At 31.5% G+C, this 25,696-nt stretch overlaps 1 protein-coding gene across 1 annotated transcript in view; it reads left to right on the forward strand.

Moving 5' to 3' along the window:
• LOC118197102 (mediator of RNA polymerase II transcription subunit 13-like) overlaps positions 1-25,696 on the forward strand; it is a 189,829-nt gene that overhangs the window by 68,902 nt on the left and 95,231 nt on the right. Inside the window, exons 11-15 of the mRNA XM_085813454.1 lie at positions 5,373-5,615; positions 15,787-15,847; positions 16,336-16,487; positions 18,921-19,114; positions 22,131-22,906. Of these exons, the coding sequence (XP_085669580.1) occupies positions 5,373-5,615; positions 15,787-15,847; positions 16,336-16,487; positions 18,921-19,114; positions 22,131-22,906 (1,426 nt within the window). The remainder of the gene's footprint in view (positions 1-5,372; positions 5,616-15,786; positions 15,848-16,335; positions 16,488-18,920; positions 19,115-22,130; positions 22,907-25,696) is intronic.

The following is a 25,696-nucleotide window of genomic DNA, read 5'->3' on the forward strand; positions in this document are numbered from 1 at the left end:
ATAATTTTAGCGTATACCGTTCGCTATACATTAAACGCGCATGCGCACACGCATATGAGCCGTGTTGGAAAATATAACTTATTGTAAACCTTTTACTGCATCACCTCTCCTCCTTGAAATGTTTATTTAGTTTAGTTCTTATTTTAAAGTAATATATTAGTTACTTCTACTTCTTTTTCTTATTACCACTGTTTGCATTGAGAACGGACTGTTTCAACCTAATGGAGATGCAAAAACGAAACATGATGTTACGTCATCTGAAAAGCCGATTCGTGCCGATAGCTGATTGGTTGCCGTGAGCTGACGTCATGCCTACTTCTGCTATAAGTATCTCGCATCGCTCTGGCTCAACCTTCTTCTAGTTCCTGCTTTCCTGGCACTTGAGTGTGCCGTTTCCAGCCCCTTCAGAAGGATGCATGCAGTCCGGTGAATAAAGTTCCTTGGTTCCTGTTCACAAGATGACTGTTCCTGAATAAAGTTCCTTGGTTCCTGTTCACAAGATGACTGATCCTGAATAAAGTTCCTTGGTTCCTGTGTACAAGATGGTTGTTCCAGAATGAGTTTCTTGGTTCATATCAACAAGATGATTGTTCCAGAATGATTTCCTTGGTTCCAGAGGCTACCATGTGAGTGACTGCCGTGGGCGGCATCCATGTTTTTCATGAAGGTGACATTTAAAATACGTGAGCGGCGATTCCTCGTGTTCAACTAATGCAAACGCAGTTAGGCCGGTTTTGAGTGCTTTCAAGAACTTGATTTAAATTTCAGGTGTTTTCTCGACCATTGATCATGGACTTTTTGAATGTGTAGCCAACTTCATTTTGAGGCCGCATAATTACTGTTTAGGACATTTTTGTTTGTATTGAATGCCAGTGTTTTTGGAGACCAGGTAAAAATATTATTTGATGAATGATAGTTATATTTTTCCTAAGACTCCGATATTGTTTAAATTTATTTTCTGTGTTTTTATTCTTTATTATATTGTTAATAAAATGGTTAAGTTGGAAACTTCTTTTTTGTCTTCAATGTCTGCACAACATATTATCTCAGGGAGCTTTTATTGCTACTATTGCTAAAAATGTTTAATTTTATAAACTTTAAACTTTGCTTTAGCATCAAGCAGCCGTAAAGGTTTTACGTGCATGCGTAAACGCCTATGCGCATGCGTCAATGCAACGCATGTGCAGAAAGTTCGTAGCTTTGAGGTCCGGATTATAGATCATTCCGGATTATGGGTCTCCGAATTAACGACTTTTGACTGTATTACATATTTTACACACTAATAATGTTTTCTCACCTATTTACCTCATTTCCCCTCGCAGTTTAAAAATGGCCTTCATTATGTAAAAAAATATTCATAGTTTGTAGATGATGTCAGTTTTTTTAAGTTGTTTTATATAATATTTCAGAACTTGATTATTAGTCAAGGTCTGAGGAAGTAGTAAAATTTCTTGATGCAGTTACTTGACTTCTGTGCAGATATTTTTTATGTAAACTAATTGATTATAAATATTTTCTATAACATTTTTAAAAATGTTAATGTTTGATTAATTAGCTTAATTGTTTGAAAATCGATATCTTCTTTTTTTGTAAAGAGTTCTACTTCATGGAATTAAAAATGGTAAGCTCTGATCAACAGTCAGGTGACATGAAGGGGTTGCTAGATTCGATAAGATTAAAATTGTTGAAAGTTATGATGTCATCAATGTATTTGTAGGTAAAAAAAAATTGTTAAAAGAAAATGAATGTAGAAATCTATACTCTTTAGTAAATAAGTAAAGGTTACATATTTGAGTAGAATAATTTATTCCCATAGGGATATCATTAATTTGTAGAAAAATAGTGTCTTGAAATTTAATATGATTGTGATAAAGGGAGCAGTTGAGATATTGATTCCAGCTAATAGTGTCTAAAATTTTAAACATTTTTGAAAATAATGCAGGTAATTATACTACATAAAATTGCTGTAAATTTATATCAGCGTCAGTGGTATATAAAGATTCTCAGAGTCATAGAAATTGATATTAAGTATATTGACCTCTTTAACAGTTTTAAGCTATTAAAGAGGTCAATAATTTAATAGTGTAAGGAAGGTTATTATAAAAGATCCAGTTGAAGTGGTTTTCTTTACGTGCACTTTCAAAAATAAGTTGACAAATTTGTTTAAGAGGGGAAAAAAAAAATTCATATCTTTTTTTGTGGTTCCTGGTGTCTTTAGCAATAAATCTGAACTTGACTAGGCCCTTGTGAAACTTAGACAGTGTATATCAGAAAATTGATTGAACTCCGAATTTAGTGGTAATTTAAGCTTCTTGTGAAACGCAGGAAGTTTACTGCCTATCGTTCTTTTGTTACTTTTTGTAATGCAAGAGATAAAACTGGTTGTATAGTAAGGATTCAGTAAGAGCTGTAGAATTTCTTACAGGTGATGCTGAAATTACTGGCTATGTCTGTTAGTAAATATAGCCTTAAGATCAGAAATTTTCTTTTTGAGCTTTTGGCAAAGAATAAAACCCTTAAAACTGTGAGTGCTAGTTAGACATTGTTCAGAGTTGTACTTTTCCATTCCATGAAAATTTGAGTAAGATGGCAGAGTTTATAACTGGTCTTAAAAATGAAATCATCAATGCTATCTTTAGCACTTTTAATGTTAACAGAACTAACTGGCATAAATTTAATACTCTGTTTCTTATAAACTGTCTTAAGGAAGTTCAACTGGATCAACTATATTCAAGATTTCCAGTAAGAATGTGCTTATGATGAGAACCCAAAAAGGGAGCAAATACTATATCATTACGATATCAAGTTGCTTCCAAGTCCAGCTCATGATGTTGGAAAGCGAGTTACTAAGTGTTTTATTGTACTGGAAATAGACTTAAGTCTTTCAATCAATTGCAGGAAAAGGATACTATAATTTTAAATTTAATAAATTTAATAAAATCTGATACTAGGTCTTTATTAATTGAAAAGCCGTGGAAAGTATCCTTGAAGTAATGTTGAAGTTGTGATAGTTGACTGATTGATAAAGGTGTAATTTAACAAGATTTTTAGTTAAATCTGCAGAATTAAATAAATCTTAAGATCGGGAGCTGAAATTTAGGAGATTTATGGCAGCTTTTATAATGTTCTTTTTGCTTCCTGTAGTTGCTGTAATAGTTTTTCATTGAATACCTCGTATATTAATTGAAATATCATTAAAACTCTGAATTTTAAAATGTTCTATTTCTCCTGTGACTCGTGAAGGTTGAGATGAAGAGAGTGAATTTTTAAAATTTGAGATCTGAAATTTTTAACTTTTAAATTACGATTTTTTGTAGTCTGTCTTGTATAAACCATACTACATTTGTTTACAAGTAATAGAGTAAATACTGTTTTTTGTCAGCAGGTGGGTTAGTTTAGCATTATGTCTGCATGTTAAAGATTTGAAACTTTTACATTCCTGTATTTCAAATAAGTTCAAATGAGCGATATAATAAAAGTAAAAAGGGGGCTAATTAAATACAATTAAGATTTTTGAAGGAAAAAAAAATTGAAACCTGAAATTTGCCCATAAGGTAATAATTTGAATAAAAATGTGAAGTCTTTGAATTGCTAAAGTAATATTTATAGTATTTAAAGCTGCTTTTCGTATTTAAATAATTACAGTTTTGTAATCTGTAGAACTTTGTAATTTAGTATTACGTACTGCATTTGCAATGTATGTTTTCAGATTGAAGTACTTAACGTTCAGTGAAAAAATTATTCGTTGTTGGCAGGGCTGTGGAGTCTGTAATTAAAATGACCAACTCCTGGAATTTTAAAGACTCCGACTCCCTCATGTATATATGTAAACATATACACATGGGTTACAGCTTATTTTTTAATATAAAAGAAGTAATAAATACTACAGAAAAAAAATTGGTGGCATAGCAAATTATTATGAAATGGAAAAACTGGCATTAGTTATTTCTAAGAAACAGTATAGCTTTGGCAAGATCTTCTTTGTTGGAGGGTCATAGATCCGATTTGATAAACTTCATAGCTGAGAAGAGTTTTCCCACACTAACTTGAGTAGGAAGAAGGCTGTTACTTTTAGAGCTAATTCTTTTAACTTTTCAGGATAGATTTTTCATAAGTTCTTAAAAAGGGTGTCTTGGAAGCGCAATCATATTTCTTTATTTCTTCAAAGGCTGTGTAGAAATCTTGTTTGCGTTTTTTCATTTTTATATCTGAAGGCTCTTGGTTCTTTATTTTCATTCAGTTTGCCTTAGCCTTTTCAATATTATCCAAAAATATTTCTCAAAAACTAATTCATCACTGGAAGAGGATTATAGACCTCCGGTTGCAATGTCTACAGTGTGACTTTCCTGTTTTGAATTCTTCAATTGTTCTGAGAATAATTTCATTCTTAGTGAATGTTTATAGGTGGCTTTCTTTGCCTTTTTAATTTGTTCATCATCCAAGAAAATTCGGTGTTTTGTATCTACATATATTGAACCCAGCAAGATCTCATTGTCTAGCAAACTAGTTTCTCTTTTCTTCATTGAGGAAATGATTCCATCTGCAATAACCCCTCCATTTCAGAAAGGACAAACATCCCATTCTTCCATTCTTGCCTCCTGTTAATTCTTCAGATTGCAGCTTTTTGTGTGGATATATACAGTGTAGAAAGAATAGTTTCCAATTCTGCAAGGTGACTCCACAGTCTTTCTGTTAGTGAAACATTAGGGTTATCTACATCTTCTAAAAAAGCTCTTATTCTAAAAACCTCTTTATCATGAAATGTGTACTTCCTTATCATGTTGCTTGATCAATAATTGCTCCTTTTACTGCTCGCTTCCTAAGAATGATATCAATTTTGGGAGTTCTTGCTGCTGTTGCTGCTTGCCTAAATTTGCCAGTGAGATTTGTAACTAAATGAATTAGTTTAATCACTAATGGCAAATATCACATCCATCCTCCTCCCTTATATTTATTTATTACTATTTCAATAAAATAGAAAATAACTATTTATTAATGTATATAGTCCATAAATAAAAATAATAATTCAGCTTGTCATTAATTTTTTTCAATTCATCTTAATTTCATTTCAAATTCAAACTGTCCAACAAAAACTGGAGTCAAGAGTCAACCTGTTTTTAGCAACTCCAGCTCCGACTCCTTTTACTCCAAAATCTGCCTGATTCCGACTCCATGACTCTGACTCTACAGCCGTAGTTGTTGGATGCTCAATGAAGTATAATTTTGTAGATAATGACAAATTGTAGCAAATATAGTAAATATATTTGCTCTACGCTTTTCTTCTTTGGAGAAGTTTTCTAAAAAGCTAATCACTATCTAAGCAATGAGATTCTGGATCAATATTGACTGTTTTGTTTTGATTATTTCAATAGGAGGATGACAAGCATCTAACATCTCATATGCCTTCCCCATTAAATGTGCCATCTCCCACTGTATCAGTGGCTCCTGCTCAACCTCAAGAAGCCTTAATTTCACAAAATGATGAACATGCTAAAACACCATCACCGCCAGGAAATAAAATATTCTGTTCAAAGTTTATTCGTGAAGAGGATCTTGCAGTGTCTTTTCATGATTTAGATAATATTTTTGATACTTCATCTGAGGAAGAAGATAATGTAAGTAAAATTGTTAAATTGTAAATGGTGAGAATTATATGTGTGTATATATATTTGTAAACAGAGAATATTCTCTAATCTGAATAGTGAGAACTGCTTCTCTAAAAATAAGTTTCTGAAAGTGGCCAGTATTTCTGAGACCATAGATAAGTATTGATACTTAACTGAAACAAGAAAATCAAATAACTGGAATAAATTGAATGATTAGTTTGATAAACAGTGACTGTTTTGAAAATTACTAAATAAAATGCGTTATATAATTTTAGTGGTGGAAGGAGAGTGCTTTACACATATAATCTGTTTCTTATAATTAACGTCATTATTAAAAATATGTCTGATACAGGGTTCGTAGCGGTCCTTATAAGTGCTTATAAGTCCTTATATTTGAAAATAAAATATAAAGGCCCTTATAGGTGCTTACCTTTTCTTTAAAGCCCTTATTTTTTTTGTTTTTAGTGCTTATTTTTTGCTTTTAGTGTTTTTTTTTTTTTTTTTAATGAACGCGCAATTTTTTCCCGTACCAAAGCCAAAACTAAATAAACAACTTTTCTTCCCAATATGGAATGTCAGATGGTGAATCATACTCCCGGAAATAGCTTTTCCCTCTTTCTCCGCATTAACATAACCTTTGGTGTGCGCGGAGAGTACAGACAGGTGCCCGTCGTTCTGTTGGTCAAAGAATTGCGAAAGCAGTAGAAAATTACGGTACATTCGGCATTCTTTTCCTCCCACCCAAATACTACACACGTTTGAATTTCTATCAAGATCTTAATAATTTGCATTCTCGTTCCGCTTGGTCAGTTCATATTCTTGTTTATTATGATCGTTATGCTTATATTATGAGCATATGCATGAATGTTTATAATAACATAGTTGCAGTAACTGCTGAAGTATAGTAAACTTCTAAAAATGGTTGTATTTTAACACAGATTGGCTTTCTAAGGAATAATATTCGGAATGGCTTAAATAAAGGGAAAGTAATCGAATAGTCAAAATAATTTCATTTTTTTGGCCAATACATTATGCAGTACGAAGGTTGGGAAGTTCTCACCTTTCTCCGCAAAATCTCGAATATTGAAACTGTTACAGTTCGCTGCAAAACAAGCTACGGACTTTTTTTTTTTGGTCACTTTCCAATCTGGATTGAATAGGACTAAAAGTTCTGTGGTCTACCAACCCAAGCAAAGAATGATTCTATTCCGGAAATTTAACACAGTCTGTTGAAAATTAGAGTGAAAAACACCCCAGATTGATAAGTCTCTTTCTTTTCCTTTAGTTCTTTATTCTCCCAATACCGGCAGCTGTTGAATCCGATTGCGTAATATCATGGGGAAGAATTACGGTGCACGTACTGCACAATAACGTTTGCCATATTTTGCAGAGATAATTAATTTTGATTTTCGGTCCGAGATTTTTGTTTATGAACACTTAAGAGAGTTTTACTGTGCTTGCAAAGCAGAATATATTTCTGTTCCGTTGGTTTGTTTTTATATGATTCACATATCGAAATGTCAAAAGCATTTATTTAGCGGAAAAATCTAAAGAACGGCTACAGTCTATCCCCCCTCCGCTTCTCTTTTTCAAGTTACGTTCGACTGTCCGAATATTCGCCAATTTTCAAGTATGCGGGTAGTTAAGCTTTTACTGTTGAAGGATAACTGCATGAAACAAATTTCTGTCTTCTGATTTCAGAAATGTTCCTCTTTTTTACTTAAATTACTTTGCTTGCAATATCTGTTAAGGGAAAACTGATATACGATTAGAAAATGTTCAGAATTTAGATTTAAATTAGTTAAATATCAATATGAGTGGAAAAATAAATTGTATTTATTATTAAGTTCCAAGCGAATAGAATAAATATGCCTTATTATTTATTTCCTCTATTTTGAACTGAAATTTCATCATTAAATCTTGTAATGTAGTTTAGTTCAGCATAGTTTTTTTTTACTCTCATTGTAAACTAGTTCTGTAAATTGAACTGTTATTTAAAATTTTAAAAAAGTAATTATTTTTCATGGTTGAGGTAATGCTTATTCTCTCTTAATAAATACTGCATTTCTCATATTTTAAATTACGAGTCTAATTTTTAAGGTTATGCAGTTGTGTATAATGTAATTAGACAGGTGCTTTTTTTTTTTTTTTTTTTTTTTTTAACTAAAATGTGGCTATGAATTCTGTGACAGTTAAGTAATTACTTTTCCATTAAAGCTATACCACTTGATGGTGTTTTTTTGGGGGTGGGTTGCATATTTTATTAGTGTCAGGTCTTGCCAATTTAGTTTTTGCTTCTTTTGTGGGGATAATTACAATTGTCTTCATAACACTCATTAGCTTAGCAACACTTCTCATCTAATATTTTTTTTTTCTTCTTTAACTGAAATGGATTTAATGACTTGTGATTTTCCAAAAGTTCAACAAGCTGCTATAGCTACCGTTTTCTTCGAGAAAGAGATATTCTTCCCAAAGAAAGATTATGTTTGAATAATTACATAATCAAATTTAATTGTGATTCAAAGCCGAAATGTCTAAGCTGTCTTCATCTGTGACAGGAATAAAATGATATCCAAACATGAACGTAGTTTGTCTGTTCATGCATTTCTTTTGTTGCTCTCAATTAATTTACTTATGACATCAACAGTTAATGTCCATTGAGTTTTGAAAATTAAAGCTTATTTCAAATGAATGACAACACATAGGGTAATTGGAATAATTACAGATGAGCGATGTATACCAATTTCTGATATCTCATTCTTACATTATAATTAGTGTATGCTACAGAATTGTAGAAATTGATGAAAGCTCTTTTATGGAGGAGATAGGTAATGTTCTTCTCGAAAAAAAAAAGGGGGAGGATTTTGTTATAAAATTAAAGAATGTTTCCTTGGCGCTTCTCTTGATTGTTCTATCGTGTCAAAGTTCTTATCATGCCAGAATTCTCCAACATGGTGCCGGAAATGCATGCTATGTTTTTAATGGAAAAGTTTTTTTTTTTTTTTTTTTTAACTTCAAAGGAATTTTTAAAAACCTCATCTGTGAGTAATCCAATGAATGGGTACATAGCTACATCTTAAATAATTAAATCATGGTACTTTCTAATTATCCACACCTCTACAAAAAATTGCCAATTTTATGGCACACTTGTAAATTGGCAAAAAACATGTTTGGCTATCTTTACGGCTCATAGGCAGCGTTCTATTCATAAATAATAATAAAAGAAGCATTTTATAAGGAAAAAAAAATATGAATGAAAAAATCTGTATAATAAGCATTTAATTCGGTACTCTCTGATTAACTTCCTAACTCTCCTACAAAATTTCCAGTTGTTGGCAACTAAATTTTTGTCAACTTAGTTGTGGAAAAGAGTAACTGTTTTTTTAAAAAAAGGCAACATGCTGAAAATTACATAACACTACAAAAATTAACAAAATTAAAGTTAAAAGGAATATCCATAATGTAAATCTGAATAAGCAAACATCTATAATAAAACTAGCAATTACATAAAACAGCAACAAAAGTCTAATTTAAAAATGAAAGAAGCTTCCATAATAAAACACTAACCCTTTTTCTCCCTGCACTTCTCCCATGTATGCATTGATCTGTTTTAACTAAAAAAAAAAAAAAAAAAAAAAAAAAAAAGAATTGCTTAAGTTGTAAAAAGCTATTATCACTTTAGGGAGGGGAAGAAGAGAAAGAACTGCATAAATTCAAAAAATCGTTATTATCACAATCATCTAAGAACAGCTAATAAATAGCAGCTGTGAAAATGACATCAAATTTCAGAAGTTGAATTGTGCTTGTGTAATGTATGTGCAACCTTAATGGGTTGCCAGATAAACATATTTTCATGAAGTTCTGGGTTGCCAATTCTGGCAACATTGTGCATTGCCAGGTGATTCTTCTCAGGGTTGGACAGTTAATGAAAAACATGTTTACATTTTTACTGCCAAGTAGATATTGTTTAGAGAAATGACCATTAAATATAAAGCATGTAAATCCTTCTGTACTCAAACATGAATGTTGTGGGTATAGATGTAGGTTATTTATTGTTATATGTGTACTGAAAAATGCACCAAAAATGGGTAATACTACTGAAAGTTGAAAAAGGATGTTTTTAATGATATATTAATTTAATTAATTAATTAAAAATATTAATTTAAATATTTTGTAGAATTACATTACATATTTTTCACTATTATGCAAAATGTATATAACATTCCCAAGTTAATCTAAATGCATATTTATCTAATATCCTTTAAAATGTTTTACTATTCCACCTGAATATTCTCTATCGCTAATCTCTACTGATAAACCATATTGAACATACCACCCAAAAGAGCCATTTGGGTGACTGTTAAAATCTGAACCTTTCAGATATTTTTTTAATTCAGATTTTAATTATTATTATGCATTACATCGTACTCAATATTTTTCTTTAATAGACTGCAAGATTATGGTAAATCAATTACATAAATTAGTAATTGCTAAAATATATGCTATCTTTGTGTTGGTATGAATGGAAGATTTCTATACAGAGAATATAAAGATCAAATTATCTCAAATAATAGGCTGTCATCTTGGAGAAAGTTCACTGTATTGTGATTACTATTTACCCTTTTAGAATGTGCACATTATTATTGTTATTATTACTACTACTACTTTAATATTTGATTTATTTTAGTACTTCAGTTCCTCAGTATTTCATCATAAGAATAGTCAAATATTTTAATGTGTAATGGTTTGCATTCCTTATTTTCTGCTGATCACAGCTCAGCACTGTGTGTTTATTTTTAAAATGAGATATGAATGTTTGATAGTCATTATGCAAATTTATGCTGTAGTATTAATCTTGTAATATAATTAATCTTATAACCATTCCCGTTACTTGATGATGGGAGAGCCATGCAACCACGTTGGTTTATGCACAAGGCCTTTGGTGGGTGTAAAGAAATAAGCGCAGAATGCCGCCATTGAATGGCAAATATGAATATGTGCTGTTTGAGCTAGTAATAGTCTCGTCAAGCAGAACTGGAATTAAAATGAGTGTTGTCATCAAGTGGCAATGTTCATGGGATGGCAAAGCCATGCAGCAGCAGGGGTATTTAGTAAGACACAGTATGCTAAGTAAAATTTGCAACAACTTAAAATAAACACACAGCTACAAGTAATATACACAGTTGTAAATAAAATATACATAGCAATGGTGACTTGAAATTATGTACAGCAAATAAATCCATAGCATTATGATGAATTGTGCAAGGATGTTTGAAAGGATGCTCAGTAGTGTGATCATAGTCCATTAAACTGGTACATGGTCATAATTAGACTTTGCAAGTTTCTCAAAGAAATTATGTGCGCATGCAAGGATATAATCATGAGCAGGAAGTATGTCTAGATCATGATGTAAATTGTGATTTCAGATAAACCACGGTGCATTCATAATCATTCTTAGAAGTTTATTTTAGAAAACATAATTCCTGACAGTAAGATTTGGGAGCTGTAAGACTTGCTTCTTGAATTTTAGCTGATCATTTAGGATTACACCCAGATACTTTGTAAACTTTATGACAAGGAGCATTTGATTTCAAATTCGTAAATTTAAATTGATGGGTAGTTTTTCTTGCATCTTCTGAATAATATAATAACTACATTTACTTGCATTTAATTAAAATTTTCATAAATTGCATCAGTATGAAATTATATTTAGACGTAGTTTTAAATTTTCTACAGTGGTATTTGGCTTGATCGATTTGATGACAAATACTGTATCATCAACATATTTTGCAATCTTTCTGTTGAGAGGTTCTGGCATATCACTGATGTATATATTAAAAAGTGTGGCTCCTAATATTGACTTTTGTGGAACTCCATTGTATACGATTTTCCTCCTCAATAGTGTTGTGGCATAGTATTTGCATTCTAGCATTTTAATACAGTATCCATGTTTGCTGCACTGCACCCGTGCATACTCGGTATAGCACAAGTATAAAGACTTGAACTTTTCCCCGAGAGACTCACTTGTACTTCACTGTTTCCTGCTTGTTCATGGACGACATTTGATGTCGGCTTATCATCATATATTTAATTTCATATTTTAATTTTAAATAAATTTTATGGTTAATCTTCGGCTTTCCTTTTAACCCTCTAAGCGGCAAGGCCATATATATACAGCTTAGAATATTTTTTGTGATATCTGTAAGAACGTATATATACGTGCATATATGTCAAAGAAATTAAGGAAATATATCAAAAGAAAACAATTCCAAATATGAAATACCAGGAGAGTTTTTACATTAAAATCAAAAAAAAAATAATTTGTTCTCATAGCAGTTTTGGGAAATTTGTGCTTTCTTAGCGAAAACCCTGGCCGCTCAGAGGGTTAATGAACGTTCTCACAAGTTTGGAGTATTGTGGTGTAAACTATCGCCACGTTTGGTGAGCAAAAAAGAATGCTGCAGTTATAGGAGTGAGTGCTCAAAGAAGCTGAATATTGAGATTCCATGGCAGTTGTATCTGTGCAAATGATTCTGTTGTGGAGCTACAAATCAGGAATATTTCAGTGAAAGTATTTATTATTTAGTGTGTCAATGCTGATATTGGATAATTTTTTCCCAGGTTATTATGTGTTTGAGAGTGCAGGTAGTCTGGTTCATGGGAGTTGATTTTCTTCCATATTGATGTGTATTGTATTCTTTTATGTTGTGAATATTTTATATTTTTGTTTATGCATTTTAATCCAGTGTGTATTCCTAATAAATATGGGTGTATGATAGGATTTCTATCGTTTTACGTTATGTTTTGGTATTAAAATTCGTAATACTTAATTGTAGGAAGTTGGTTATGTTGTGTAATGAAAATTCTGCTGATGACATTGTAGCTGAAAGTGCAGAGACTACACACTTGTTGCATGTTTTGGTAAAATTACCACATTTTTTTAAAACAAGCCCTGCCTTATGGTTTGTTAGTTCAGAATTACAGTTTTCCCTTTCCAACATAACTCCAACTAACTAAACAAAATTTTAAAATGTTGTTGCTGCTGTAGACTCTATATACTTAATTCTGTAGGCAATATTATTTTAAGACCTCCCACTACTGGGAAATGTCCTAAAACAAAGATTGATTTCTGTGCATCCCAAGAATAAAACATTGGAAATTTGTACCTGTTGTAAGGGTTAGAGCTTGGCGACCAATGTCCTTCTCAATTATTGACTGTGGTCAATTATTGGCGCATTGTGGCGGGTGATATCGTAGGTGAACCCTTGCTAAAATCTTTGTGGCTTCTTAAAAGTACACAATCTATTTTAGCTGGTTTTGGTGAAGGTGATTTGAGTAAATTATGGTTGCTGATAAGATTACTGAGCTTGCATCTCATTGTTATGTGAATACAGTTGTTGTGACCACTGAGCTAAGTGAATCTGCTACTCAATTGGAACTCCAGGTAGCACAAATGACTAATACTTAATAATAACTTACTTAATAAAGAAACTTAATAATTTTTATGTCATTGTCTAATTAATGCATTTTTTCTAACCTTAATTGTCTAATAGCATACCTGCCAACTTTTACGAATTTATCGTAATTTTTACGAAAATGCATTTGTCTTTACGATTTTACGATCGTAATCCATTTTTTATGATTTTTTTTTCTTTTTCAAGTGCTTTTAGTGATTTTTGTCGAAATTTTAGAATTTTTCGCCAATTGCATCGTGTTTTACCACCAACTGCCGACTACATCGAATCCAGAAACCTGCGGTTTCTCCCAACTCGCCGCTTAATCAGCCAATCCAATGCGCTGAACTTATTTCTCCCACTCTTTTCTGTGTGGGCGCCAGATTATTTTTTTCGCGTTCGCTTCAGCAGCAAGGGAATTACTCAGCGAGCATGGATTGTCGCATTCTGTTTTTTTGTTTGTTTGTTTGCACGTGCTAGGAATTTTCTTAATACGTCATTGTTACGAAATGAGTTAAAAAAAACCGTACTCTCAATATTTTCGGCCTGCCTACAAAGCCGAATTTCCAACAATTAAAGAATCCTTCAAAGGAAATAGCTATGCATTTTGCAACGTGTGCGTGTGTGACTTCATAATAAGTCACGGTGGAAGAAGCGACATTGTGAAGCATGAAGTTAATGCTTTGGCTTCGACAATGTCAAAGAAAGTGGATGATTTTTTTTCGAATTCGGATGCCGATGTCATTTTGGCAGAGTGTTTGTTTACTGCATTCCTCATCGAACACAACGTGCCGCTAGGCGCTGCCGATCATGCTGGTCAACTTTTCAGACGGATGTTTCCCAACTCCAAGATTGCTCAGAAATATGCTTGTGCTCGCATGAAAACATCTTCTATTGTGAACGAAATTGCTTGCGATGCACAAAGTAAAACGCTAGCTGCACTCCAGAATTCAGCATTTTCGGTGTCAATCGATGGCAGCAACGACAGCGATTGGAAGCTTTACCCCATCGTTGTCACATATTTCTGTGATGTTTCTAATGAAATGAAAACTCATCTTTTGCGTTTTCCATTGTTAAATGCAGACGCTACGGGGGAAAATATTGCCTCCTTGGTAATTAATGAGTTGAAACAACTTAGCATCCCAATATCAAACTGCATTTCATTTGGTGCAGATAATGCTCATGCCATGGTGGGTGACAAAAAGGGTGTAGCTTCTTTCCTCAAAAAAGAACAAAATGAATTAATTGTTATTGGAGGCCCATGTCACTCAATTAATTTGGCAGCAGAAAAAGCTGCAGCTGCTTTAGCATTAAATATTGACCAGCTTCTGATTGATGTGTTTTTCTATCTGGAAAAAGTGTAAAAAGGGAAGAAGACCTAAAGAATTTCCAAGAACTGTGCTCTGGTGAAACGAGAAAAATTCTGAAACATGTATGCACGAGATGGTTATCCTTAGGCAGAGCGCTAGGAAAGTTTATTGAAGAGTGGGATGCATTGCTAAAATATTTCCACGAAGAGACCAAAACGAAACCACAGATCCCATCAAATTTGTCGGCATATAAGTTTCCGAAAACCAACTTTGCTTCTAATCAAAATGCTTTAAAAGGGAAAAGCCAACACACAGAATCAAACCCTTTAAAAAGAAAATGCTTAGAAGACTCCTCAAAGGTCAACTTTGTTAAAGACTAGAAACTAGAAAACATTTTAATTGCTAAATGTTATGAGGAAACTAATTGTTATGACAGGAAATTTTCCAAAGAATTTTTGGCTAAAGTCAAAAAATGCACTCTAAATTCATTGCAATAATTTTTTTGTGTAACATTAAGTTCTTGTTTTATGTTTCCTAATAAATTTTTTAGTTACTACTTAATTGAGATTTACTAATGTAAGTACAATTTTCTTTTTTCTATTTGTATAAATTGTTATTTTTTAAATATCAAAGCATGATATTAATTCTTCGTGTTCTTCTGAATTTTTATCTTTAGAGGTTGGCAGGTATGCTAATAGGAAAATTTTTTTTCTCCAGCTTTACCTTTTCACTACCGGCTAACATGAAATGATATTAATGCCCTGCATAATGTTTCCTAAGATTAGATAATCCTTTTAAAAATTGTTTTAGTTGCTGAACCGCAGGAATTTTTTAATTAAATGTACTCATTTTCATTTACCTTATGTATATATGTATTGGTGTGTGCATACAGATACTTAATGGACTGAATACAGACAGAACAGATGATAGCTTTATAAAATTTATTCCCCCCTCAAAAAAAAAAAAAAAAAAAAAAAAAAAAAAAACCACTTTGGAACTTTCCACAAAAACACTTGGCTCTAGTGTAGAATTGGGTGCCCCTTTGATTAACGACAATTTTAAAAAAAAATTTTGCCGATGAAACCTCACTTCTGGTTACCATAATAGTTATCGAAATTTTGTCAAGTTTTGTAATTTCTTGCCCAATTCGGCGACAAAAATTAGTTGTCAAAAGTATTGCCAACTTGGCAATATCTTGTCAATTTAGTGAAATAGCCATTTACCTCAATGTTAAATTTGTCCATGCAATCTTATTTTTCTGACAGAGCTTTGACACTTCAGACTTTTATGTTACATTATGTGAAGCATACTACAGTTTTGCATATAATTTCAATAAAAATTATTTATATAAATGAAAAGTTCATTACAATATAGAATTGTGACAATTAAGTTTCAAACTATTGTGATATTTCTTAGGTGGAAATCCCTGTCACAACATCAAAACTTTCAACCATTGATGAGTTGTCAGGAAAACTAGGTAATAAAGCATTTTTGTTTTCTTATATTTTAAGAAGTGTTGTGAAATGCAAGTGCAGTGAAGTTTTTGAGTAAAAAATGCATTTGTTTTTGTGAAAAATGAATCTGTACAGACTGAAGTTAATGTGTTTTAAATGCTAACCGATCCATTATAGCATAGCTATTGACAATCCCCCCCCCTGTTATAAAATAATTTAGTGTAGTGCATCTACTTTTTAGGGATAAATTTATTTTCTGTAAGAATATGCATTTTTGAGGAATTAAAACCCTTTCTATTTAAAAAGTTAACCATATGCAGTTTTATGTGAAAAATTAAATGGTTTGAGTCATACATGTTTAAGAAAATCAAAATATGTGAATAACTGAGCTTGCATAGAGTTCGTCTTAATGTGTTAATCAAGCTTGATGATGAAATACAAATCTCATTTCTGTTTCCGTAATTTTAGATATTTTATTTATTTATTTATTATTATTATTTTTTATTTTTAGAACTTTCTAGAATGTATCCTACTCCTCCGTCATTAGAGCAAAATGCAGTGCCTTCACCATTTGGCATATTCACTGGAGCAGATAATACTTCTGTAGAGAATGATGTTGTAAAAGAGAACGAACCTGTAAATAATTTAAGCTTTCTAAAGGAGGTTTGTTTCATTACATATTTTTATTTGCATATAATGCAGTTTTTTTCCCCCCATTTGTCAAGTTTAGGGAGATTTTAAATCTGTTTCATTAAATTTTCCTTTCTGCATTACATGGTGTATTGAATATTTATATAACTTTCTGTTAGTTACAAAATGTATAAAGAATAGTTTTGAGTTTATATATATGTGTGTTATTTTAATTACTTAATAAGAAGTTTGGACTGATGGAATGTGAAGATAATGAGTATTCAGTTATTCTCATTTTTAAAGTAGTAAACATTTTTAACACTATTATTCTGTAATTTATGTTAGAAAGTCCCATATTATCCATTCTATTAGAATAGCTTTGTTAATAAGACAAGCAAACTTGACATAAAAATCCATGTATTAAATCTGTCTGTATTTTGGACCATGTAAGTACCTCAAAATATTAGGACGTTGTTATTAATTCATTATGGATATTTTCATAGCTTAATTTTTTTTAGTATTATTAGATCCAGTGATAAAATTTGGATTTATTTTTATAAAACAGGTTTTAATTATTTATTTATTTTCATAATTTTGTACGAATTCCTTTGTTTTCCTCATTATAAATATATTGAATCTATTTCGTTTGTTTATTTATTTTCTCTGCTAATTATATGTTTCTACTACTAATGTAATTTTTAACAATATAAATATAGCATATTTTATGTTATAAAATAGATAATGCTAGGTATATTATGAAAATAAATAAATAATATTATATTCTTTAAAATCATGAAAACTGTACAATTTTCCCATTTATCATTTACACATCTTGCTGCTTCCTCCTTCAGTTCTTTTTTTCCTTTCCTATGCATGAAATACTCTTAGTTATTATTCTTTATTAAATTTGACATGATAATAAGGGGCATGTTAAGTCAAGTTCTTTATTAACTTTATAGTCTTTCTGCAATTTAAAGATTCTTTTAAAGAAACTTCCAGTGAGAAATGAAGGTAATGAAACCTGAAATGTGAGTGTATTTCTTCTCGAAGAGTGTGGCAATATTTATTCTCTGAACTAGCTGTGGCTGAACATTTCAAAAGTATTTTATTATCATCTGTGTGGCTCTTTACATTAGTATTATTATTGATTTTTTTAAGTGTTAATTTAATATTTTTTATACAGATTCTTAACTTTTACTAAAAAATTTTTAAACCTATAATATAATAGGTTCTAGGAAACTTAATTTTCAAGCTAGCCTTGAAATTTTGATTAAAATGATCAATTTTTTTTGCATTCGAAGAAAATGTTATTGGGAATCATTTGGATCCAGAATTTCAGTGTTATACATCTCTGAGTAAAAATTTTTAGAAAGAGAATGCCTAACTTATTATGTTGGAAATATAAATTTAAACTATTAAACGTACAGAAGTTAAAAGGGGATAGATTTGAGGGGAGAAGAGAGGAAGAAAAGCATAATTAGATGAAATATTTTTAGTATTAGGTATTTTATTTTTAGTAGTTTAAAACTTTTGTTGTACCAGTTATGATATGACTGCAAAACACTACTAAAAATAGTAAAGCATTTATCTTACAAACAGGGAAAAGATCAAACATTTCTTTTAGAGACAAAACCAGAAGTTGTAGCATTATTCTGAGCTAGATTGACAAAATATATTTTATCAAAAAACATTTCATTTAGTTATTCTAAAGTAGTTTTAAATTTACTTTCTTTTGAAAATGTATATTATTATTTTAGTCATATTTATACTCTTATTAAATTGCTTGTATTTTAACATGTTCTATACAAATTACATATATAATTTTCGGTACTTGCAGACTTTACTTTCGAATGTTTTTGACACCAGTAATGGAATAAGCATGATGTCACACTATATTCATAATACCTTTGGCTTGGCCTTATGTAATTCCAATTAATCCAGTTCAGTGTTTACAAAGAAGGCTCACAAATTCATTGTTATTTCATAGTTTTCCTTTTGATTTGTCAAAAAAATAATTACAATTTGGAACCTGCCTTCTGTTGGGCAGTATGCAGTGAAGTATTATCAAATCTACAGAATTCTAGCATCAAAAATGTAAGTTAATGGCATAATAAGGGATTTTATTTAAAAACACATAAATAATGGCAGTACATGTTATTTCCACTGAAATGATTGTTCAGATTCATGCTTATTTTATATGCTATATTTGTAGCTTGTGTATCTGTTGATCAACTAACTAAATAAAGAGCAGTCTGCTTTTTCAAACTTCTCCTGGTATCAGCTCAAGTTTGGTGAGATCTCCACAACCATTAATGGGTAATGGGAAAAAATGTAAATACCTAAATTTCAGTCAAAACATTTATTTGAAAAGAAAGGGGAGATCTCTTATTTCGTATATCTGATTGTGATTTGTATTTTAAGTAAAAGTTTGTATATGGAATTTAACTGTTTTATTTTTTCTTGTAGGATGTTTGTGTGTGGAAACCTCCCACTATAAGTATGTTTGTAGAATCACCCAAATATGCTCCTTTAAACAAGCTTTCATTTCGCAATTGCACCTCATCATTAGAATTAATATATCAGTCATCTTCAGTTTCAAGCAGTAGGATAAATCATAAGATATGTGAAGATCCTGTACTGTATGAAAAACAAATCTTCAGGTTAGTTTGGTGTGCAGACTGTTAACACTGTCTTATATTTTGTCTGTTTCAAATTTCATTTCTTTTGATGGACTGCAGTATATAAGTATGTAAATGTGTAAGTAAATATGACAGTGATATAAAGTGTACCATACAGATGCAGTTCAGTTGAATTAGCAAATAGCTTCTATCTCCCTAACATGTTTTCGATACACTTTTGCACTCATTGAATGATATCTTTATGACATGGATGAATATAATCATGTTGATAATTCACTGAAAAAGTTTTGTAAATAGCTCTTTTGGTTTAACAGTATAAACATGGGGGGGGGGGTCCTTTGTCATCTTCTATAGCCAAAGTTGCAGGGCATGATATTAAGAGACAGTGAATTAAAAAAATGAAAGCATGTTGGTAATTTAAAAAATATATGTGTTAACGAGATTTCACTTCCAATAATAACTTGTGAAGCATATGAAACAGATTCTCTTTTAATTGTCATTTTGGTGACATCTTTGTGGACTGTCCTGCATAAGGATTACTCCTTACTTCCTTACCGAATTTGCCCACGTTTCCAGCAGCTATTTCAAAACTTTTCATTAATTGAAATTTTGTTGTATTTGTGTACTTTATTTAATTAATGTAAATATTAATTTAAATGTCCTTTTTTTAAGAACTCTGGTGTTACTAATTATCATTTATAAAATGTATTTAGATATGCTGTGCATATTTTTAAATTTATTTTAATAAGGATTGTTTTAGCTGAAAAACTATCTGGCTGAAAATGTCAAAATTAATTTTTTAGTAATTCATCACTAATAATATGAAAAAAAGAGGTAGCTGCTAAGAATATAATGTTTCAATTAGTTAAGAAATATGAAATTTTGTGATGCTATGGCATGCAACGTTTTACTAATGCCCAATAACAGAGTAATCAAAACTGTGTTGTTATTAATATTGTGAAACATTTTTTTCTTAATTTTTATAAGAATATTAGATACTTTCTGATTATCCATAGCCTCCCTAAAAACACACAGAAAAAGTATTAATTACTTGCCAATATGTATTTATGTAGAAACCCAAAGAGCATATATATATGAACCTAGGTATGTATGTAAGCTCCCAGACAGCTTTCCCACTTTACTGAACATTTCTGCAGGTTATGATCCCGCCTATGGGAACTTAGCCAATGTAGGATAGTGATAAGCTACATGCTGCAGTTTCCATCATCTAGTGAAATCTTTGACTTTCTGCATGCAAAGAATTCTTTTTTTTCTTCTCATTTTAGACTTTTTGGTGTTGTGTGCAATTCTAAGCCTGTGTAATTCTCTGATTTTTTTAAGTGAAAAAGACACGAAGTGTGTGTATCTTGCGTAGTAAAAGAAAAATTTTAAAATATGGACAATACTGGGTGCATTGTTCAAACAGACGTAAATGTACCCAAAGAAATATTTCTTTGCAGAGTTGGGGCCCATCAGCAGCCGAGCGGTAAAGTCGCTGAACACTGGTAGTTCGGTCCAAAGTTCAAATTCTGCGAACGGGTTGCCTGCATGGCCGTTTGCGTGCTTTTCCCCATGTGTGACGTGTATACGAGCCAGTTTCGCTTAGAAAGTCCTCCCTTTTAGGCATCTCTCCCTTTAGGCAGATAGCCCTCGTATGCTTTGCCATAATTGAATTAATCCAATCCAATCCTTTTCAGAGTTGGCAGTTTGTGAATGCTCTTCAAAGTCGCAATCAAGTTCATGATTTTAGTAAGGGTGTGGATAACCAAAAAGTACCAAACATTTATATTTTATTCAGCCATGTTCTTTGGTTGTATGAAAATTGTATTTATTCTTCATGATATAACTGAATTTATATGCATTTGTTTAGAGGAAATTTATTGTGTGGATTTGCATAGTAGGTGATATTTTGTTGTAAATATTTCTAAATTTTTAATTCTATACTTAATTGTTTTGTATATATGCCTGTGTATGAATTTCTTGTATTAACAACAAGGAATATTAATACAGTCAAAAGTCTTTAATCCGGACGTCCATTATCCGGAATGATCTATAATCCAGACTTCAAAGCTACAAACTTTCTGTGCATGCGTCAACGCATAATGCGTTAACGCATGCGCTGAATCCCTTTATGCATACGCATAATATGTTTACGCATGCATGTTTATTGTATAACGGACGGTATAAGCTAAGCTAAAATTATCTAATTAGCTAGTTTAGTTAATGTTGCAGATTGCGTTGTTCCTTAATCTTCTAATTGGATCCGGCTTATTATTTTTTGCAGACTGTTAGAGCAATTTTAAAAAAGTGAGCTTGAACTTTCAATTATGTCAAAAAGAAGATTCTGGAGCTGCCGAAGGATCTACAAAGCGAAAGCATGTTTCGATGTCCATCAAACAAAAAGTGGAATTGCTGCAAAAAATGTATGAAGGCATATACTTTGTTTTTCTAACCATTCCGAAATCTGTTTATCAATTTCACACTGCTCTGTGGGGAGGTGGGAAACGTCACAGCGCGCAATGAGTTGGAAGCTGATCTGTCAGCACTATCCTTATCTTCAGGGCAGATGTTTTTATTTTATTCGGCTTATAATTCCTTACTAAATGTTGTGTTTCATCTCGATGTACTCCGATATGATTTAAATCAAATTCCTCGTCATTGTAAATATTATGAATACACATCAAATAGTTTTCTGGTTGCAATTTTCTAATTTCGACTATACGTAATGTATGCTTTACGCATGCGCGTGTTGAAAGAAATGTTTAATAAAATAAAGAAATAAATATTAAGCTTTTTTTTTTTTTTTTTTTTTTTTTTTGTAAATTTAGATACCCTTTAGATCATAATTGCTCTTTATTTCATAAATATTACGGTTTCATATGTTTAATTTTATAATTTCTGCATGCCATCTTACCAGATTTAAACTGATGATCTATAATCCGGAATCTCCGAAGTCCCGACAAGTCCGAATTAAAGACTTTTGACTGTACATGTTTTTTATTTATTAAATAACTGAATTATTTTTATTTTCATACAGCCAGTCATCACAATATGCCATTTTTGATGATGAACAGTTGTGCCATAATTTTTATCCTGCTAGTTGTGAAGCTGTGTCACCTGCTTCAAGTCATCCTTCATATCCAAACAGTTTCAGTTTTGATGCCAGTGTTTCTGAACTTTCTTTAGAAGTTGACTCATTAATTGTAAATCTTCTGCTTTCTGATTCAATGCTCAATCTTTTCAAAGATCACAATTTTGCTTGCTGCTGTATATGTGTGTGCAATATGAACATTAAAGGTGCAGATGCTAATGTAATTCTTCCTAACACTTTGATTCCAACAGGAAATGATGAACCTCAATATAAATGTACTTGTGGTTTTAGTGCGGTAGTGCACCGCCATCGAAGTTTTAAAGCAGGCCTTTTTTATGAAGATGAATTTGAAATTTCAGGGTATAACTGTGATAATTCTGCTAATTTAAGCCAGCCAACAGGAGAGCTCATAATCAAAAGACAGACAAATGATTCTGACAAGGGGCCATTACTCAATTCTGACCATATACCCGCTTTTCTTCTTGATATGTTAAAAATTCAGTGTAAAAATATCAGTTCTGCATTTAGTTTATTTTACAAATCAGGCATATTATGCACAGGAGAATCGGAATCCACTGTAAATGAGATAGAAATATTTGATGGATGTGAAGTGTGCTTCATAGCCTTGGAACAAGCAAGAAATATTACTGATAATTCAATGCCTACTAAATTAGATGAAAGTCTGAAATTCACATGCCTTCACAAGTGGCCTTATATATCTAGTAAGTAAGAATTATTGTGTGATTTTATTCACTTCATTTTATAAATATATAATTTTTTAGTATCTTGTGATTTTAAAACCGTTATTGGTTATCCATATTATCTTAGATTTATAAAGCTATGATTAACATAAATTAGGAAAATGTAATGTATGATATTTCCTTATTAATCAATCATTTTTAACTTTTCAAGAAATTTATAAGTTTTTTTTTTTTTTTTTTTTTTTTTTTTTTTTTTTTTTTTTTTTTTTATAGTAAAATCAAGTTTTTAGCACAAACTTAATTTTTAACCCAATCATCCTTTGCCCAGTTTTTTTTTTTAGTGAATCTTATCTAAAAACAGGTTAGATGAAAGCTGAAAAGTGTATTGACTGATATTTTAAGCCAAATACTCAGCTAAAATATATCTGTATAACTTTGCTATTTTAAGAATTTTAACATAAAGAGTGTCACTGACTGATTATCCAGAACTGAAGTTGTAAATCTGACTCCATTTAAGTTTAATTTTTTTTGGGGGGGGGCTCTTTTCTGCTGATAAGATATTGGTTGCTTCTTGTGCTGGATTTTGGTAAATGCTGTTATTTACAAGACAGTTAAACTGTGATTGGATATGATTTTCATTCCATCTGATGAATGTCAAACCAACAAATGCATAACTTCTAGATTTCTAAAAATTAGTTATTTCTCTGTTAAGGGAGCACTACGTAGCACCAAACATAGGTAGTCTTCTGTTATCAGGACCAGATTCAGAAGTGTATGTAAGTATGCATGTTTGTTTGTATGCATGTGCATATATATGTGTACACACATATACAGTATATACACGCATATACAGATGTATGTACATATATGTATGCAAGTACACATACATCCATATTTAATGCATATACTATATATATTACATTTCTGAATCCAGGCCCGATAACAGAAGAGTAATAACATAAACATTGATATGAAATCTAACTAGATGACGGAAGCCCTAACTATGACTCTTTTTTTTTTTTTTTTTAAACACAGAATGAATGAAAAAAGTAAAAACAGATAGAAAAGTACAAAATAGATTTTGCCAGATCAATTTCTGATTATACAGGTAGCATAAAACTTTAACACCTTTAACAAACATTTTCTTTTTTCTTTTTATGCAATCACTGCCATGTGAATTCTGTGAAGTAGAAATCTAGGTGTCGCTGACCTGTAGTACACTAATGTTTATTTCGCCATTTTTGCATATAGCATCTTGTATCAGGATCAGTAACATTGTACGTGTGGTTAACCTGCAGTTGTTCATATTTAGTAACTGTCATTTTATCTGTGACTGAAAATTTAGGGGAAAAAATTCCATGTATAATATACTGGAGAGATTAATTGTGTAGACAGAATGATGAAACTTAGAAGCAAAGGAAGCTGTGGATACTGTGGCAAAATGGCCTCAGAAAATAAAAATCCACGGTTAATCTTCGGATTATGGTAACATGGCGATTTTTTGGCAAAAATTTGGCCACCAACCCTGCTACAGCAACCTGCTAGTTTGTTTTTGGATGCTATTTCGTTTCCACGAAGTAAAGGCATTTTTTTTTCCAACAATCTGCTAGTCGAATTACGCTTATGTTAGAACTTTTATGGAACAAAAGTGCTTAATCATGATGAAGATTAGGTGCGAAATTGGGAGAAAGTGCAGAATCGCACACTGCTTGGCACGTTTTTAAGAATTGCACATACACGGTATCATCCATGTACACATCGACCTATTTTCACTTAAAAAAACATCCCAGAAGTGCACAAAAATGGCGTGCACACTCTTGACTTTATCCATGTACACTGCTAAAGTCCTAGCTAGTAACCTTTATCGCCTTACAAAATGTCGCCAAACTACCTGTTACCATATTCCAAAGATTAGCCAAATCCACTTCGCCGGGTTTAAAATACTACAGTGTTTATTTTTACGCAATGAATACGAAAACGTAATTAGAACAGACTCGCATCTTTATTGACATTTTTAAACTCAACTGCCAAATAGAATATTCTAAGTAAATAATATAATTTCTGTTGCCATTCCAAAAAAGTAAATACAAAACGATATAACAGCATTCATTTCTAACAGATACTGCATAATTTGTTGCTAGACAACTAATTCTTGCGATACATATTCTAATTCACGCATCATCATGGGCACATTATGCACCCCACAATTCTGGAAGCTTAGGACATTTTAAGACAATGGATGATGCAGAGAAATGGGGCGATATGTTGGTTTGAAGCAAGGAAGCTGAAAAATGTATAAAAAGTTTTGGTTTCAATAGAAACCTTATTCAGTGATTGGATAAGGATGTCTACATTGCAGCACTATGTGAGATCTTAAGATGCAAATTAATTTTAAAATAGATTGATATGTTATAAATAGTTACTAATTTTGGGGCAGAAAGTTGAAGTACCCTGCTTAAAAGGACTAAAAGGGACCATTGCCAATTAAAATTAGAAGTTTGCTGTACATGCTTTTTGTGTAGTGTATGTATATAGATACATGTAAAGAAGGTTGGTGTCACATCTGAATTTTCTGATAATTGTCAAACTCGAACTAAATGATAGAATAAATAAAAATAGAAATAAAAGTTTATGTGTTTATTTAGTAACTAATAATCCACTTTAAAATAATTAGACAACGCAGCATTCTTCATCATTTTAAATCTAGTAATATCGCACTTAGATGTGGCTGCTCTGAGACTTTGCTTATAAAAGCAGATAGAAAGATGCTAACCTTCCTATCCACAGTGCCAAAGCAGCTAGTGCTGTAAC

This window comes from Stegodyphus dumicola, chromosome 3 (assembly GCF_044657685.1).
Source record: "Stegodyphus dumicola isolate Sdum_Otavi_A_Nest chromosome 3, ASM4465768v1".
Taxonomy (NCBI): Eukaryota; Metazoa; Arthropoda; class Arachnida; order Araneae; family Eresidae; genus Stegodyphus; species Stegodyphus dumicola.